Source organism: Gossypium raimondii, chromosome 1, assembly GCF_025698545.1.
Source record: "Gossypium raimondii isolate GPD5lz chromosome 1, ASM2569854v1, whole genome shotgun sequence".
NCBI classification, from domain to species: Eukaryota; Viridiplantae; Streptophyta; class Magnoliopsida; order Malvales; family Malvaceae; genus Gossypium; species Gossypium raimondii.
Window position 1 is genome coordinate 1,756,823 of NC_068565.1, and position 18,232 is coordinate 1,775,054.

At 32.3% G+C, this 18,232-nt stretch overlaps 4 protein-coding genes across 5 annotated transcripts; 2 read left to right on the forward strand and 2 right to left on the reverse strand.

The window, feature by feature from the left end:
* Positions 1-2,415: 2,415 nt before the first annotated feature.
* Positions 2,416-4,524, reverse strand: LOC105774629 (hypothetical protein). The gene is made up of 4 exons (XM_012597191.2): positions 4,367-4,524; positions 4,035-4,265; positions 3,112-3,187; positions 2,416-2,621 (listed from the first exon to the last, which is right to left on the reverse strand). Exons 1-4 carry the CDS (start codon positions 4,448-4,450, stop codon positions 2,584-2,586), a joined length of 429 nt encoding a protein of 142 aa, XP_012452645.1. The 5' UTR covers positions 4,451-4,524; the 3' UTR covers positions 2,416-2,583.
* Positions 4,525-6,006: 1,482 nt separating this feature from the next.
* LOC105787144 (hypothetical protein) lies at positions 6,007-6,760 on the reverse strand. The gene has a single exon (XM_012613588.2). The coding sequence runs from the start codon at positions 6,596-6,598 to the stop codon at positions 6,119-6,121; it is 480 nt and encodes a 159-aa protein (XP_012469042.1). The 5' UTR covers positions 6,599-6,760; the 3' UTR covers positions 6,007-6,118.
* Positions 6,761-8,884: 2,124 nt separating this feature from the next.
* LOC105774645 (uncharacterized) lies at positions 8,885-13,044 on the forward strand. Its single transcript, XM_012597210.2, has 8 exons — positions 8,885-9,337; positions 10,036-10,129; positions 10,252-10,302; positions 10,393-10,566; positions 10,814-10,993; positions 11,145-11,264; positions 11,984-12,117; positions 12,515-13,044. The coding sequence occupies exons 1-8, from the start codon at positions 9,180-9,182 to the stop codon at positions 12,591-12,593; spliced, it is 990 nt and encodes a 329-aa protein (XP_012452664.1). The 5' UTR covers positions 8,885-9,179; the 3' UTR covers positions 12,594-13,044.
* A 2,383-nt stretch (positions 13,045-15,427) lies between these two features.
* Positions 15,428-17,485, forward strand: LOC105787146 (transmembrane emp24 domain-containing protein p24beta3). Of its 2 annotated transcripts, none has more exons than XM_012613589.2 (4): positions 15,428-15,642; positions 16,062-16,248; positions 16,963-17,070; positions 17,177-17,485. In XM_012613589.2, the coding sequence occupies exons 1-4, from the start codon at positions 15,433-15,435 to the stop codon at positions 17,341-17,343; spliced, it is 672 nt and encodes a 223-aa protein (XP_012469043.1). In that variant the 5' UTR covers positions 15,428-15,432; the 3' UTR covers positions 17,344-17,485. The 2 variants fall into 2 exon arrangements, with proteins under 2 accessions (XP_012469043.1, XP_012469044.1); XM_012613590.2 differs by having other exon boundaries at positions 17,210-17,485.
* Positions 17,486-18,232: the final 747 nt, after the last annotated feature.

Below are 18,232 nucleotides of genomic sequence, written 5' to 3' on the forward strand. Positions count from 1 at the left end.
TTTTTATGTATTTTTTATATCTTTACAGGAGAATGACTTGCTGGTTTAAAAAAGTGTTACTGTAAAAAATTACGGAAGAGTGTAAAATTATATTGTTAAAATATTAATAATGTATTATAAGACTATTCATGTTTTTCTATCAGTGCAATAGAAAACACGCTAGTTTGTATTAATTCACAGAAAAAAAACATCAACTATGAAAGTAAAAGACAATTTTAATAGCTCATGTGATGGTCTTGAACAAAATAATAAACAGATGGAGATAAAGTGCTACAGAGCTAAAGAAGAAAAAACAAAGATGATAGAAGAACTGAACCTCACTTCTGATGTTAGTACAGACTATGAAAATGATTAGATGTGATTATATATTTTACTATTTTGTATGAATCATAAAAGTAAGTTTATTTGTTTTATGAGTCATAAAAGTAAGTTTGTTTGTTATGTAAAGGAGATTCCTCCTTATCATAGTATTAGAATAAGTCTTGAAAACTTCTCCAAATGAGGAAGAAAGATTTTTCCTATACAAGGGAAAACAATTTTTAGTTGTAATCATCGAATAGCTTCTAAATAAAAATATCAGTGTGTTTTAAAAACATGTTTTTCTAAATATTTTCTGTTCTCTTTCTAATCAACATAAGCCAATTTTTAAAAGAAAATCTCCCGTGAGTTTAAAAGTATGCTCTGTGCTTGGCATACAATAGATCCTGCATAACAGAAATTAAACTTAGACCAATGGTACTAATTGATATTGGATTTAAAGAAGTATTTGGGATTAATGGTTTGACACCTAAAAGGCAGTGCCTGTATTGTGGCCAAGGAGGAAGGCCCTATTTCTGGCATAGTATACTTATTGTTAAACTCGTTAATTTCAGATATTTCAATCTTAAATCCCATACTCAATTTGGTATCCGAGCCAGCACTCCAAAATTTTCTTTTATTGAGAATCCTAGTTGAAAAGGAAGAGATTTTTCCAAAAAAATGAGTTCTAGACATTCTACTTCAAGGCACCAATTTCCTTACCCTCTCTCCCTTTAAAATCTCATTCTACGAAGAAAGTCTATACTCTACCTATCAAAAACCTACTTCATAGAGGAAGAAAAGGTTAAGCCACGAACTTGCCACTTGTAAATCTATACTCTACCTATCAAAAACCTAGTTTTTCCTCAATAAAGAGTAAAAGTCTTTAGATCGGTTCAAGTGCTCCTCTTCATATTTTATAAAGAAATAAATCTCATAAATTTGGTGACCTTTTTTACTTAATTTTTAAATTATTTTACTCATATTAGTCTTGATAACTTTTCTCACTCTAATTTTTTTTAAAAATTTGTATTTTGTTAAAGTAGAGATGATAACGAACTGGGATGGGCAGATTTTTGCTACCCGACCCCTCCCAAAGCTTGACTAATCCGTTCTAACTCTGTCTCTTTAGAAAAAGTCCATCCAAACCCAAAATTTAATAGGAGACTCAATTCCGACTCGAACCAACTTGAATTTGATTTATTTTTTTATTTTGAAGCAGATAAATTTTTTTAGTTTAGATTTAAAACTTAATATATATATATATAAAGTAAAAACTTAATATACGTACATATCTCGATTATTTTTCTAATTTCACCTAATCTGTCCCAAATTGATTTTCAAAAATAATTCGACCCTAACAAATTAGGTTGTGTTGAGATATGTCGAGTTCAAGTGTTTTACCATTCATATGTTAAAGTGTGACAATATGGTCCTGAATCCATTAGATTGCTTGCTAATGATGTGTGTGCATGATAATGATATGTTCCTAAAAGAGATGTGTAAATTGTAAGAAAAAAAAAGTCAGATTTAGCTAAAATTTTCTTGGTATCATCCCAATATATTTATTAAATTACATCTTCTTTAATTTTATAACTATTTTTATGTTTTTACAATTTATAAAATAAATATTGGGTCAAGATTTGGACAACCACAGACCTAAAGAAATCTTAAAAGCGAAAGATAGATAGTGCAAAAAGTTGTTAAGATTGAAGAGCTTTTTGTCAATTTTGTACACTATATGGCTGGCCTCCAGTAGATCTTAATAATTAAATTCCCTACCAAACTAGAACATTGTTAACATCGACCTGAAAGGATTGGATGAGTCATCAACCAGACTTGAATGTAATAAAAAAAATGCATAAACCCATTTGGTATGACATGATGTTTAAGCAAAGCATGTTGTTCTCCTAACGAAGCCATGGAACCAAATTTCACCATACACGAAGTTGTATGTCGCTAGCAATGGGTGTAAGGCAAAGGTATAATAATATACATCCGGTACAAATATTCTCAACTTCACCCAAAAACAGAAAACACTTTTGATACAATTGTGCAGGATCAACTTTACGATATTGACATATATGTTAGCTATGAGTTTTTAACTGCAAATCTAAATTATTATCATGGAAATGCCAACTGATGCTTATTAGGAGGAAGACAATCTCATGCAAATATTACATTACACTTACAACAGAATGATAGAGAAATTCGGTACCCTTTTTATTATTTAGCTAAATCATCCATTTGTTTTTACATACAAATTTCCATGTTCATCCATCCTAATCATGGAGCTTCCCTACTGGCAACCTCCAATCCATTACCTGCAAATCAATTCTCATATATGAACCTCAAAAAGTTTCTAATAGGCCAAAACCATTGCAAATATAAAATCAAAAACACCCCATGAGAAAATGAATAACACATGAAATTCTTAATGTTGGTAAAAGTACCATGGAGGCTTTTCTATTAGTAGATGGATTACATTTTGCCCCCCTCTATTCAAAAAATGGGCAAATTAGCCATTGTACATTATATCAAAGAGCAAGTTGATCCTCCTGTTAAAAATTCAATCCATTTCTACGGTTAAAAACTAGTTTATGTACGTCAACATACGAGGTACACATGGCACAAGTGTTCCTGTTTGATTATTTCGTTAGCCACACTAGTTTTTAAAAGTATAAATGGATAAAATTTTTAATAGAAAAAATCAATTTGCTTTTTGATTTAATGTGCAGAGACCAATTTTTTTGAGTAAAGGGGCAAAATGTTCTTTTAAGCTATTAAAAAGAAGGATGAAAAAAAAAACCTCACCATCTGGATCAAAAAAGAAGATCTGCCTCACTTTCCCATTGGGGAGGGACCTCTGAAAAGTCTGAATTCCTTTATCCTGACAAATTCCCACAATTTCATCTTAAAACAAAAGGGTTAATTGCAACAAGCATTCTATATTATTGCTCAAATTTTAAATTTATCCTTAAAACTTTAAGAGGTTTTAAATAAATCCTCAAAAGTATCAGGCTCTTCTGTCAAGTTAGACCTTAAATGCCGTTATGGAATATACTTAAAACAAGTAGATTAAATTGTAAACACATGTCTACTTATTATATTGATAGCTTTAATCTAACCTGTTAAAAAACAAATAATACCTACTAACTTTAGGATCATTTATTTTTCTTAACCATAAGATTCAAGCTGCCCGTGCCATAAGTACACTCATGTTCCAGTGTTCCAAATTAGATCTAAGATGACAGTCTATTGCTGACGAACAGACTTAATTAATGCAAGACTTAATTACATATTGGCACCAAACTATATTCGTTTTACCAATTACGTACACAAAAGTAGTCCCTAAATTATCAATTTAGTCTTATTTTACCCAAAAAGTATACCAGGTCAAACTAGAACATGCAGTGTGTCAATATGTAATTTGTTTTTAGAACATGCAGTGTGTCATATTGGCAGTATTGTGTTTCAGGTAAAATGTGTAAAAAATTAATAGTTTAGTTATCACTTTTGACAGAAAAAAGTAGCTAAATGAGAAATGCAGTATAACTGAAGGGCCAATTTGCATTTAACCCTCAATACAATAGTGAAAGTTCAATAAGTTCTGAAGTTGGTGACCAACTGCAATTAACCAAAGACTAAATATATAACATATCAATCCAAACACGAAATCAACATGTTAAAGTGGAAAAAAGACCAGAAAACTAATAGCAAAGGATTGAAAATGGTACCTTGAGAGACTGAACAAAAGAATCGAAATTGGAAACGGTGAAGCAAATATGATGACCTCTAGGAAGATTACTAGGGTCAGCAACGGCCGCCGTGGAACTGTACGGACCTTCGGGAAGTTTCGTGAGTGGGTTCCTTTCAATTAAATGCATGGGAAAAGATCCCGGAAGATTCAACCATATTACCTTGAACTCCCCGAAATCTGGGCTCTCAATCTCCTCGAACCCAAAGATCTAAAGCAAAAACATAAATGCTCGATCGTTTTTTAACGGATAAAAACAGCTAAAAACCTTTAAAACAAAAGAGAATTAAAGAAATTTTCTAAAGAAATTACCTCTTTGTAGAAATTAGCAAGGCGTCTAATGTCAGAGGATTCTCTGGATATGTGGTTAAGGCAAGCGGATTTCGCCACCGCCATTTTCAGATACTCTCGTGTTCCTAAGTTTTAAAAATTCGACACGGCTCTATCTTATGTAGTGGTTTAGGCGGGCACGAAACGGCGCCGCTTGTAGTCCAAGATTGGTTATATGAAAAATAGATACCTAAACTATACAACTTTTCTCATTTAAGTACCTAATTTTTTTTGGTCAAAGTAGGTACCTAAAGTATTATTCTGTTACCTACAGTTAGTGTAAAAACAACAACAACAGTGAAATTAGGTACTTTAGTAATACTATAACATGAGACAAAAATTAAATTAAACGTATCATACCGCCCATCCAAACCCACACTAAATCTAATCAGGGTTCATAGTAATAAAGGAAGTGAATCGAAAAAAAAAACTCTAATTTTAAGATATCTAATGAAACCGTCGTTAGAATTGAGATCTTATTTAAAGAAAAGAAAAATCAAATATATGTAATATATGCATGTATCCAAATGCTCGAAAAAAAAATACTATAATGATCTCTTAAGAACTTTGAGATCGCAAGTATGAGTTCATACTATGTAAATATATGGGATTTCCTCTAATTTTATTTTAATTAATTATCTAGTTAAAGTTGAGTTATTTATTTAATTTAATGCTTATAATTCATTCTTTTAAAATTGTTGTATTCTATACAATTTTCAAAAATTGAATTTGTGTTTTCTTCTTTATAAATGAAACATATTTATATATTATTTTATATTATTTAGATTTGTCCATGGGTTAGACCACCCAGTTTGGTTCGGAAGTCTGCCTAAAAAATGAAAAAATTTGGACACAAGATAAGATATGTTTAGAAAATAGACTGGGCATCAGATAAGACTTTTTTTACCCGGCCCAACCCGAATTTGCAAAAAGAAAAAAAAATTGTTGTTTTCTTGTTGTGTTGCTGTTATTTCACCATTATGTTGTTATTATTTTGTTGTTATTGTTTGGATATTTTAAAGACATTTGCTACTATTTTAAAGACATTTACTTGTTAAATTGCACATATGTTAGTCTTATTTAAGTATAAAGATTTTTTTTAAATTTATTTTTCAATTTTTGTGAAATATTTATTTTAATGTTTGTAGTATTTTATATGTTCTTAAAAATTATATAAAATTAATAATAAAATTAATCTGAGCGAGCCATACCAAACTTGAGTTTTAACATTTTATTTGAGTTGGGCTTGGACAAAATTTTAGACCCATTTTTTGGGCCTATTAAACGAGTCTAAAATTTTGTCAATACTCAATCCATGAACAAATCTATATATATGTCACATTTTTGTTATACAGTATTTTAATTATTTTTTGTCAGCTAGGTACATCCCCATGAGCATACAAAAATCTTAAATAAACTTATTATACAGAGAAGAGAACCTTTAAAACTATCTATAATTCCTTTTCAACTTTGAAATAGGAGGATAATGCGCTTCAACGCACTCAAATTCACATTCTACTGCACTGACAATAATATCATACTAATCGAGTTAAGACTCAATCGACAACCTAACAAAACACCTAAAAATGATCGAATAATAAAGCTTTAAAAATCATGGGAGAGAAGGAAATTTTTCTTCATTTTATTGAATAATAACCATACATGAAAAACAGCTCTTGGACAAGGACAACGAAAGAACATGCAATTAAAACACAGCAAAGATCACATATTGTTTTATTGTACAAGAACAAACCTGTTATTATTAGTGTTACCATTTCTCACACCACCACCAAGCTCTCCCTTAGGCACCGTCACAATAAGCTCCCCATCCTCGTAAATAGCACTAGCCAGCTCTGGTCGTGCCATCTCCGGCAACCTGAATCGCCACATGTCGAGCACTATATGATCCAAAGAACAAAAATCCACCAAATTTTCTGACCTTATTACGATCCTGGTAACCCCAGGGTGGATTTCCATCGCATGAGCCCTCACGACATCGCCAATCCTCTCGTCCGTTTCAGCCACAAACTTGAAACGATCGGAGCTTTCTTCCACCGTCACGTCGGCGTCCGACCTAAATGGCAGTTCCAAAACGCGGCCGAAGAGGTGAGGCAACCGCCTGAGCTTCTTGCGAGGTCTCTCGGCTTCAGATCTTGGGTCCATCTCATATTGGATGGCAATGTTTCTTTTCTTAGGCGATGGGTGGATTCTCATGGTTTCAGATTTGAGGTTTAGGGAAGTTTTTCAATAATCCTTGGAAAAAGAAATTAATGGTAACACAAAATGGTGCTTTGGTGAAGAACAAAAGTAAAGAAATTTGGATTTGGGATCAAAATTTTGATCAAGTTATGCAGTGAGAGAAGTGAAATCATAATATCAATGGTCTCAATTCTTAAAAAAAAAACATTTTTTATTTTTCCTTTTTAAAGACTTTGTTAAAAAAAAACCAAAATGCTTACGAAAAAGAAAGTTGAAAAGGTAATTAGATTTTCATGGTCAGTTATTTATTTTTGGAAAATTTGTTTAAAATCATAATAAGAATTTACCTGTAATTTTTAATTATAATATAATTTTACCATCATTTTACATTAATTGTAGGTGATATGTATACCGCAAAAACACAGAGCCAAGGGCTATAAAGAAAAAAATAGTGCATCTATAAATAGATAGATTAGTCAATTGAGTTTTAGTTTGATTGGGATGAATATTGCTGCCAATGCAGAAGGACGTAGATTCGAGTGCATTGAAGCGTAGTATACTCTTACTTATGGGTTGGGAGGGGTTATGGATAGTTTTAGGCATTGTGTAAAAAAAAAAAAAGCAAATATAATCATGATCTTGTGAATTTTTTTATTTTATTAATAGTGGATAGAGTAAATATCAGAAAAAAATTTCAGCCAGCATCCTAGGCTCAGGCTCGGTCCAACCCAAAATATGGGCCTAAAATTTTGTCCAGGCCCGGCCCGAAAAAAAATTCCTAAGCCCAAGCCTGCCCATTTTTTTAATAAACACCAAAAATTTATTTTAAAAAAAAGTATTTTAAAAATATTTTAAAATTAAAAAAATAGATATAAATATTTATTATATTCGGGCCCGGGCCGGGCCAAAAAAGTGGTGCTCGAGGCCCGACCCGTTTTCTAAACGGGCCTCATTTTTTTACCCAAACCCATATTTCAGGCCTATATTTTTACCCGAACCCTCCCATATTTCGGGCGAGCCGTCGAGCTGGGCCGCCCGACCCATGAGCACCTCTAGTTGAACTCTCCAAATCTAATGATACATATAGAATTACATCAACGGCTAAGATTAAAGCCTATCTACAAGATGAGAATCCTAAGATATTTAAATTTTATACATCTTTATCTATTAGAATTTACAATAATTTTCCTTATACCTCTAGTTTTATTGAACTGTCTCACTAGGTCACCAATAGATGTGATCATGAGCCGGGTCGGGCCCAGAAAATTTTTTGGCCCGTGTCTTAGGCCCAGGCCCGGCCCAAAATATGGGCCTAAAATTTTGTCCAAGCCCAGCCCAAAAAAAGTTCCTAAGCCCGAGCCCGATCCGGCCGGCCCATTTTTTAATAAACACCAAAAATTTATTTTAAAAATAAAAATATAAAAGGTATTTTAAAATATTTTAAAAATAAAAAAATAAAAAAAAATATTTATTATATATTCGGGCCGAGTCGGGCCCAGGCCAAAAAAGTGGTGCTCGAGGCTCGGACCTTTTTCTAAATGGGCCTCGTTTTTTTGCCCAAACCCATATTTCAGGCCTATATTTTTACCCGAACTCTCCCATATTTCGGGCGAGCCAACGGGCCGGATGGCCCATGATCACCTCTAGTCACTAATGATTCAAGTAGATGAGTTTCTTTTATGTGTTCTACAAATCAAGTCAGTTCAAATGAGTCTATTTAATCAATTGACCTCTATAGAACGCTCTGTGTGTACTTGTCATGGGCTTTGATTCACGGCCAACTATTAGATTTTTTTATTATCCAACTATAAAAAGTTATAAAATGGTTATCTAATTATTTGACTTTTTTTGTTTTTAGTCACTTAACTATTTAAAATTTTGTTTTTTAGACCGTTAAATTGTTAACGAAAAAATAACTTGAAAGCTTTTGAAATTAACATAATAGCAATTTTAACCCTCAACATTTATACATTGTATCAATTTAATCTTGATTTAAAAAATTAACCCTCAATATTTACACATTGTGTAATTTATTTTTTGGTAGTTTTACTTTTATTTGTGACATTAATAATTAATTTTAAAATAAGAAAAAAGATGAAAGTTATTATATTGGATTTTTTTTAGTGTTTTTATTTTTGGTATATGCGATGAAATTTAGTTGGCTGATTTATTTTTGTTATTCTTTTAAGAGAAAGAATCACAAAGAAAAATAAAAGTGAGAAAAAAAAGATCAAATTACACCGTATATAAATATTGCGAGTTAAAATTTTTAGAATCTAATCACTAAAATGACACAACTTAAAAAAAAAAAACTTTGGTGAGTAGAAGTTTAGTTTACCCATAACTTTTTTAAGGAAAAAAACAGAGCTCACTCTTGTAATTTTGCTTAGGGTTTTCTTTTAATCAAAACTAATCTGATTCTGCTTTCTACTCCAAAATCACCAAAAGCCCAGATTTCGTTTAGAAATTAGAAAACCCCATCGTTTATAGCGCTGTTAAATACCTCCATAAACATCATCCCCTCAAAAAAAGGAGAAGCTTCTCTCTCCCATTAACCCTAACTACACAAGAAATAAAATTACCTCAATACAATAGGATGGCAGAAGCAGAGGTAGGATCTGGTGAAGGAAAGCCCCAAGAGATGTCGTTGAAGGATAAAGGGAATGAGTTTTTCAAGGCTGGGAACTACCTTAAAGCTGCTGCTCTTTACACTCAGGCCATTAAACAAGACCCTTCAAATCCCACTCTTTATAGGTAAATCTTTTTTGTCATCACATTGGATTTTGATTTATTGAGGTTTTTTGAGCTTTATTATTGAAATGCAATCTTGGGTTGGTTGTGAAATTGCCCACTTTTTGTTTGAAAGTATTCTCAAATGTAAGGTGGAACTAGTGTTAAAAGCTCTTTTTAGCTATTGGGTTTACTCTCTCTCTCTCGCTAATAATTATCCTATGGTTCATATATCATGTCCATGAACAAATTCTTGAGGATCCTGATTCTGATATATATGGCATGTATTTATGTTTTTAAAAAACTGGGGTTTATCTCTTTTGCATCCACCATTTATTGTTGGAGTGTTTAATAAGCTATTGAATTTGCTGAAATACCTATGGCATGTATTTATGTTTTAAAATCTGTTTGAAATTTTGTTCATTTGCTTGAATGATTCCTGGATGGGAGTGTTTAATAATCCCTTGAACTTGCTCAAAATACCCTTTTGGTATATGGTCAATAAGAACTATCATATAATTGAAAGTTAACCCTCCTGGGATTCAATAAATTGAATGATTTTAGTTTTAGGCCTTTATTGATGAATGTGGGTTCATTTTTTGTATTTTTTTTACTTCTCCTCGGATTCCATATATGAGAACTTGTATGTGTATGGTGTAGCCGTGATTTCTTCCTTTTTTGCATCAATGATACAATTTCAATGTTATATTTTATTTAACCAGCAATCGAGCAGCAGCGTTTCTAAATTTGGTTAAACTTAACAAAGCGCTGGCTGATGCTGAGACAACAATTACTTTGAAACCTCAATGGGAAAAGGTAGATTTCTGTATTGTCTATTTATTTGGAGGGTGGTGCTGGGCCTAGGGAAATTGCAGCAATTGCATTCAGATAGTCATCAAAATTGAACTATTTAATCAGTGTGTTTTGGTATATTTCAGGGATATTTTCGAAAAGGATGCATTTTAGAGGCTATGGAACGATATGACGATGTAAGTACCCATATCCCTCCTTGAAACGTTGGTAAAGAGACTATGCTATTTGTTTACGGTCCTGATATTCCAAACATTAAATTATTATAGGCTTTAGCTGCCTTCCAAATAGCTTTGCAATACAACCCACAAAGTGCAGAAGTCTCAAGAAAAATTAAGAGACTTTCGCAGCTTGCGAAAGATAAAAAGCGAGCTCAAGAAGTGCAAAATTTGCGATCCAATGTAGATATAGCAAAATGCTTGGAAACATTGAAATCTGAAATGGTGAGTTCCTTGAGCAAAAGTGTATGTACACGTATATTTTACTTATTTATTTTTCCCTTTATTTGTATATTCATGCATGGTTTGAGTATGGGCTCTGTTTTCTTTTCTCATTTGCAAGTGTTGTCTGTCAGCTATGACTATTCACTATCCTAGTGATATTCTTGCATGCTGGTATAGAGATCTGATGCAATTACTAGGATTATTTTCATTGTACGTGTTGATGATAAAATGACCTTTCTCTTTGCAGTCTGAAAAGTACAAATCAGAAGATAGTTGGAAAGAGATGTTTTCTTTTCTTGTTGAGACAATGGAAACAGCTGTAAAATCATGGCATGAGACTTCAAAAGTGGATCCTAGAGTCTACTTCCTTCTTGATAAGGAGAAGAGCCAAGCCGATAAATATGCTCCAGTTGTCAATATTGACAAGGTATTAGACATTCAAAACTATCTAATATATGATCACAATCAATTCTAGAAATAAGTATTATATAGCTGTGTAATGTATATTTCCACCATATTAACAGGAAAATGGTTCCCAATGATATCTAATGAAAAGTTCATCTTTCCTCTTGTTCCAGGCTTTTGAATCACCTCATACGCACAGCAGTTGTTTTTCATTTCTTAGGCAATATGCTGAAGATTCTTTCTCTAGAGCAGCTTGTTTAGTTGCTCCTAAAAGTATCATAGCTTATCCACAGGTAACTTCATATTTGTTCTAAATTGATATAGAAACTTGGCTTGTGGACATAGGACAACAATGATACTCTTAAATGCTATCTTATATTTGCAAAATCTCCTGTCTTGTGCACTCTTTTCAATTTTCTCCGTTGTAGGGAATGTACTTGTGGTATAATATATTTCTCATATGTTAATTTAGATAAACTGATAAGTTTTAAGATGGTACACTTGGTTGATGACCTGAAGTGATGGAGAGCTTGGTTTTTAATCTATTTCTAATAATAAAAAATGGGATTGCAGTTTATAATCCTTAAAGATTGTGGCTAATGGTTCTAGCAAGCATATGTCCTATCTTCTACATTATATTTTGCCTTCCATTTGTTCTTCAGAGAATCGACTAGTGCTTCCTTATTTTATGAAGCGCTAGTCATTTCTTTTAGTAGTAGCGAGACAGCTTCAGGCTGATTTTCAATTTGTTGCTGGGTTAACAAATCCTAGCCTCTGAATCTACTGACTGATTTATTACAAACACTGGGAACTTTTTGATATAAATTTATCTTCATTGGGGTTAGTGGACAAGGAGATGTCTCGAGTCTTTTTCAAAATTGCACGCTATCTCGAGTCCTTCGATTACAGTTTACATCAAGGTTATTTGATGGTTTATTCACTGCATAGTTTAAGATTCTAAGATTCAAGTATACGGACCTCTGAATCTCTGATTCAATGCCCATCTTTGCAGGTCTGGAAAGGTCAGGGTTCAAGGAAGTGGAAGCATGGGCAACATGATGGTTTCTTTGTTCAATTCGAGTCACCACTCTTGCGAAAACTATGGTTTATTTCGAGTTCCAATGAGATGGGGAAGACACTGTGCAGGTTCATTCTCTCTCTGTCTCTTCATGCGCGCTCACACTCTCATCTATATATAGGTGTAGACAATTAGATGTAACTTTAGTACTTTAAATTGCTAAATACGAGACATTTGTGAATGCAGTCCCCTGAAAATGTATTCGGTGAGTTCATTCTCTTAAAAGTTGTGCAAATCTGCTAAAAAAGTTGCCTTCCTAGCTGCTGCAACCAGATGAGAAATCATTATCTTAAAATATAAAATCTTTTTGAAAGTATGACATAAAAAAAAATCAGTATGCATGATTTTGTCTAATTGATCCTAATGCTTCAACAGTATATTAAATATGTTATGGTTAAACTGATTACTATTTAACTGATATATTTTTGTAAATGATTCAAGTCCGAACATCTTTGCCTATTTCAGGGATCCAGAGGTTCTAGATATAGGTGCACATGAAGTATTTCCACGCCTTTTCAAAGAAAAGCTATCCAGTTCCTCATGAGCTTTATCTTAGGCTGAAGGAAATTGCTAGGCATGCCGGTGGACTTTGATTGCGAGGTTTACATATGAAAAAAGGTACCAACAACATAGCGTGCTTGCTTGTTACTTCGAGTTGGATATGAATTTCCTTTTATATGTGAAAACTCGCCAACTAGGTACACTTTTTCGAGTCACATAGCACTCATTTTCTTGGTTTTGAAAAATTTTCTAAAGAAGTTTACAAGCCTTTTTTGAGTGATTACATTTTATGGGTGTTTGTTAAAACTGCTTTCTTGCCTTAAGTGATTTGCGGGTTTCGGTTCTTGAGTTGGTTATATATGTTGGAAGAACTGTAAAGCTAGTTGGTGTAGAACTTATAATCTTGTTTTCTGTTGTAATTATATGTAGAAAGTTATTGATAAGGGCTGATGTAGTTTTGTTTCATTTATGCATGAAGTGTTTCTTTCTTTTAAGCTCACTTCCCTCCTGCTAGCCTTTTATCTACATTTCATGGACTCTTCAATAATGGTTGCCATATTCGTGTCCAAAGTCCAATACTTCATTATAGGATAGAACACATAATTTGCGTAAAACGAGTCAGAAATGCATGTGTATGTATATGTATGTGTTGTATGTTAGAGGAAATTGGGTAAAAGTACCATAAAAACTCTACTAGAAATCAAATTGCATTTTGCTCTCTACTTAAAAAAGGGGTAATTAGTCCCTCTATAGGTAGTATTAAAAATTCCATCTATTTCTACTGTCAAAAATTAGCCCTTGTACGCTAGCATGAGGTACACGTAGCACGTCACGTGTAATTGTCTGATTATTCCATTAGCTACGTTAGTTTTTAACAAAAGAAATGGATAAAAATTTTAATAAAAACGATCAATTTGCTCTTTGATCTAATTAATAGAGATTAATTTGTCTATTTTTTTTAATAAATGGAGCAAAATGCAATCTGATTTCTAGTACAAAGTTTTCATGGTACTTTTGCCTAAGAAATTGGTTTTCATTCACAAAATCACATCTCTTTGATGGGGGTATCAGCGAACTTCCAAGCATAACTGGCAACTTCTCTTGTGCCACTCACATCATCAATAGGCACAGCATCACGGATTTCTTTCAAATCCTCTTGTGTAAGCTTCAATGCCAAGGATCCAACATTGTCTTTAATGTTCTTAAAAACGAGATAACGAGATTCGAGGGTCATTATGTGCAACAATATGAAAGAATCATCAGTTCATTTGCAAAATATAGAGCAAAGGAACCCCCCAAACATACCAGGGAGAGGGATTATGTCATCACCTTAGTGTATAAGCCATGCTAAAGCTAGTTGAAGAACCATGGTGGCATGCTTTGTAGCTAGACCGGAAAGTCTAAATTCTCCCCGTGAAGCCTCGGATGACTTCCTGTTACATACAGAAAAGTTAGGAGTAAGTCGAAGAAGGCTTTGTACATTGTTTTAAGAGCCACTTAAAATCAAACTTCCATCGGGCAAGCTCTCCACGATGGCCTTCCCGTCGAAGAAATCATGACCTAGAGGACTATATGCAACTATCCCAATTCCGAGTTCTCTGTAACATTCAGGGAAAGATTGAAATCACAGGCAAAACGGGGAAAAACCAATGCATCTTGGGAATCGAGTTTCTAATCTACCAGCAAACTGGAATGATCTCATCTTCGATTTCCCAAGTTCAGAGAGAATACTCCATTTGTAAAGCAGTAATGGGATGATTTGCATGAGCTCTTTTTATGGTGACAGCACTAGCTTCAGATAACCCAATGTACTTTATTTTCCCTTCTTCCACCAGCTTCTTTAGCTCCTCCATCTGCCATATGAAACAGCAAATTCAAGGCAAGCAAAAATAAACCAAGAATGTCCAGTCGATACTTACAGTCTCCTCTATTGGAACCGAAGTGTCCACACGATGTTGGTAGTACAGATCGTTATAATCCACATCGAGCCACTTGAGACTAGATTCACAGCAGTACCGTACTTATTCGAGGGTATCCTTGATGGCGAATTGTAACCCAACACAACAATACTGAATTGTAGCCATATCATTTTAGTCAATGGATTTAATGGTTACTATTTGAGTCAAAACTGAAATTTTAAAATTCGAAAAAGTATGGGACTAAAAATGATCATATTGGAGAGTAGAGGTTAAATCTATAACTTATATATAAAACGGGACTAATAGCATAATTCGACCTAACTAATTTAATTGTTACTATTTTGGGTTAAGACTAAAATTTTAAAATATAAAAGTACAAAAAGTAAATTCATAACTTATGCATAAAAAAAGTAATACAATAATTCGACCTAACTTATTTAATTGCTACTATTACTGTTTTAAATTAGGACTAAAATTTTAAAAGCTCAAGAAGTACGAAACTCAAAAACATCAAAATTAAATGATAAAACTTAAACTACATAATTTAGACACGGTATAAATTTAATCTAATTTTGTCGTAGTTTTAAGGTTAGATTCTGCTATTAGTACCTATAATTTGATCAATTTAAGTTTTTGTACTTTTCGAATTTTAAAATTTATGTCCTCATCTGTTAAATTCACCAAGTTAAGTTCTGTTATTTCTAAAATTTGATGCGGCAAACATATTATCATATGTGTAATGTCATGTCAACTTTTGTTTTTATTTTACATATTAACAACTATCATTTACGTCAAGAATATGTTATCTTCCTATTTATGGGTCGGGGAAATTAAAAATTACATCCTGCAAAACCAGACTATATTTTTAGCAGATTCACGTATCCCACAGATAATGCTATTTAAGTTGTACTAAAATAATAGCAATTAAATCTAACTCAAGATAATAAATAGAGTTTTTTTTAAATGGAGAGTAAATGGAGAAAAATATGGGGTTTAATTGGTTTGCTTCTTTTGAATTTTGTGAATAATGTTTCGTCGCTTTCGCTTACCATAACCAAAGTCGATTGCGTATACGAGATCGTCCGATCCGAAGGTGACATCGTTTCCGGTAACTTCGTTGTCGTCGATCACCATATTTTCTGGTCCTCCGATCACCCCGGCATTGATTTCAGCGTAACTTTTGTCATCCCAATCTATCTATATTTTTGTCCCTTTTTTCGCAGAATTCATGTTGATTCGATATTTGAGATTTTTGTGATTGATTTTAATGGTTTGTTGTCAGTGTTGAATACGGGATTTTATTGTTTCAGCTCATGCATTTATTATCAGATTATATTATATGAATTCGAAAATTCGGATTGGGAATTTCTCAGAGAAATCATGATGATTTTTGCGATTGATTTTAATGGTTTTGTTGTTGGTGTTGAATATGGGATTTTGTTGTTTCAATTCATGCATTTACAGTTGATTTATATTATATGGATTCGAAAAATCATATTCGGATTTGAATTTTCTTTAAGATCGATGATTTCTGTGATCGATTTTAATGATTTGTTGGTGGTGTTGAATACAAGTTTTTCTGTTCAATGCAGATAACTTCTCCTGGGGGTGACATCCTTCATAATTTGAAGGGTACATCCGGGGATAAGTTTTCGTTCAAAGCACCACGTAGTGGACTGTACCAGTTTTGTTTCCACAATCCCCTTTCTACACCGGAGACAATTGCCTTCTATATTCATATCGGGCACATACCTAACGAGCACAATCTTGCCAAAAATGGTTCCTTGTATTTTTTCCCTTTGAACTCTACTCCCAAGTTCTAATTTTTGTTATAACTAACAGGGTAATTGCATTTGAGGTTTTTAACTATGACCCAAATTTTAAATTGGTGTCTGAACTTTAAAATATTCTAATTGAGTCCTTAAAATATCAACATCAAACAACTACCTTCGTTACCCTAACTATTAGTTTAGTTGTTAAATGTCAACTCAAATCTAATCTTGAGCACAAGTGTATACCTATTGCATGCTCACATCTGATCTAAGTTGGTCGTGTGATAAAAACACGTGTTTATAATTTTAATTCACGTGTTTTAAAATGATTGTTTCACGTTACATATTTGAACTGATGTTTAATGCCTAAATTTACAGCTAGGCTGACAAAGAGGCTTGGATAATATAATAATATAATATACTCTGATGACTCAATTAAAATATTTTAAATTTTTTGAAACAAATTAAAATATGGGTATTAAATAATATATGTATCAAATTGTAAACATGTATGCTAGTACACTGCATGACCAACTTGGTTCTGATGTGCTAAAAAAAGAAATAGTTGTCCTACATTTTATTCATATAGATTTAAGTTATTCTTACGATAGGTATGCTCATATCTACAATTTAATCTGTATGTTTTATATATACTCAATGTTAAATTCGAAGCAAAAGTCACATGATAAAAAACTTAATTATTACAATACCTTTGTTACAGAACATTTGGACCCAATTAATGTGAAAATTGCTGAGCTGAGGGAGGCTTTGGAGGCTGTCACAACCGAGCAAAAGTACTTAAAAGCACGTGATGCTGTTCATCGTCGTAGTAAGTTGCTCTATCGATAGCTGGAGTTTATTTTGATAATTATTAAATTATTTTAAAATTAAATTTAAATAATTTGTGAATATTAATATCTCTTTTATATCAACAGATCTAATGATACGGTATTTATACTTGGATGCAGCAAATGAGAGCACGAAAACGCGTGTGATAGGTTACACAGTTGGACAATACATTTTGCTAACAATCGCTAGTGTACTACAAATTGTATACATCCGCCGTCTCTTCAGCAAATCCGTTGGATACAATCGAATTTGAGCCACACTTTAATTATTATTATTATTCAAAACCCGAGTCTCAATTGCGGTTAGAAATTCCAATTTTTGTAACTATTCAATTCATTTTTTTATTTGAATATTTGTGAAATTCATTATCTAAAATACGTTTTATTTTTTTCAAATTAATTTTTTTATTGCACATTACATCTTTTTTCTTTTTTTTATTTATTAAATTTGAATATTTAATAAATTTAATTTTCTAAAATAATGTTTATATAAATACTTAGCTTTATATGCTAAATTCAAAATGTGCAAATAAATCAATACTTGTCCTAGACTCCTAGTCCCTAAACCTTAAATCAAATCCATTAATTTAAAAAGGTTAAAATATGTCATAAATCCATTAACTCTTCATAAATTTAGAATTTAATCCTTATATTTTATTTTCAGGAGTTCAATTCTCTTACTTTTCAAATTTCAAAATTCGGGATATCCTATTAATTTCTTTTGGTTAAATTTATTTGTATGACATTTTGAAATAAAAAATGATGTTGTAATGAATTAAAATTTAACAAAATAATTTTAACACTATTAATGATTAAACCTAAATTTTAAAATATGAAAAATAAAAAGCTAAATTCCTAAAATAAAATAGAAGGATTAAATTCTAAATTTTTAAAAATACAAGAACTTATGATATATTTTAACCATTTAGAAAACCCAGATTCATAAATCTTACACCCATAATTACGATAAAAATATTTTTATCTAATAATTTGTCTTTTTATGAAATTAAAAATTCCATAACTGTAACCCAACGCCGCTTACCACGCCACCATTTTTGGTGGATCCGTTCTGACAACTCCTGCACTAAAATATTATTCAATTTTCCTAAACTACCCTTTTGATATTTAATTATGATTTTAGTA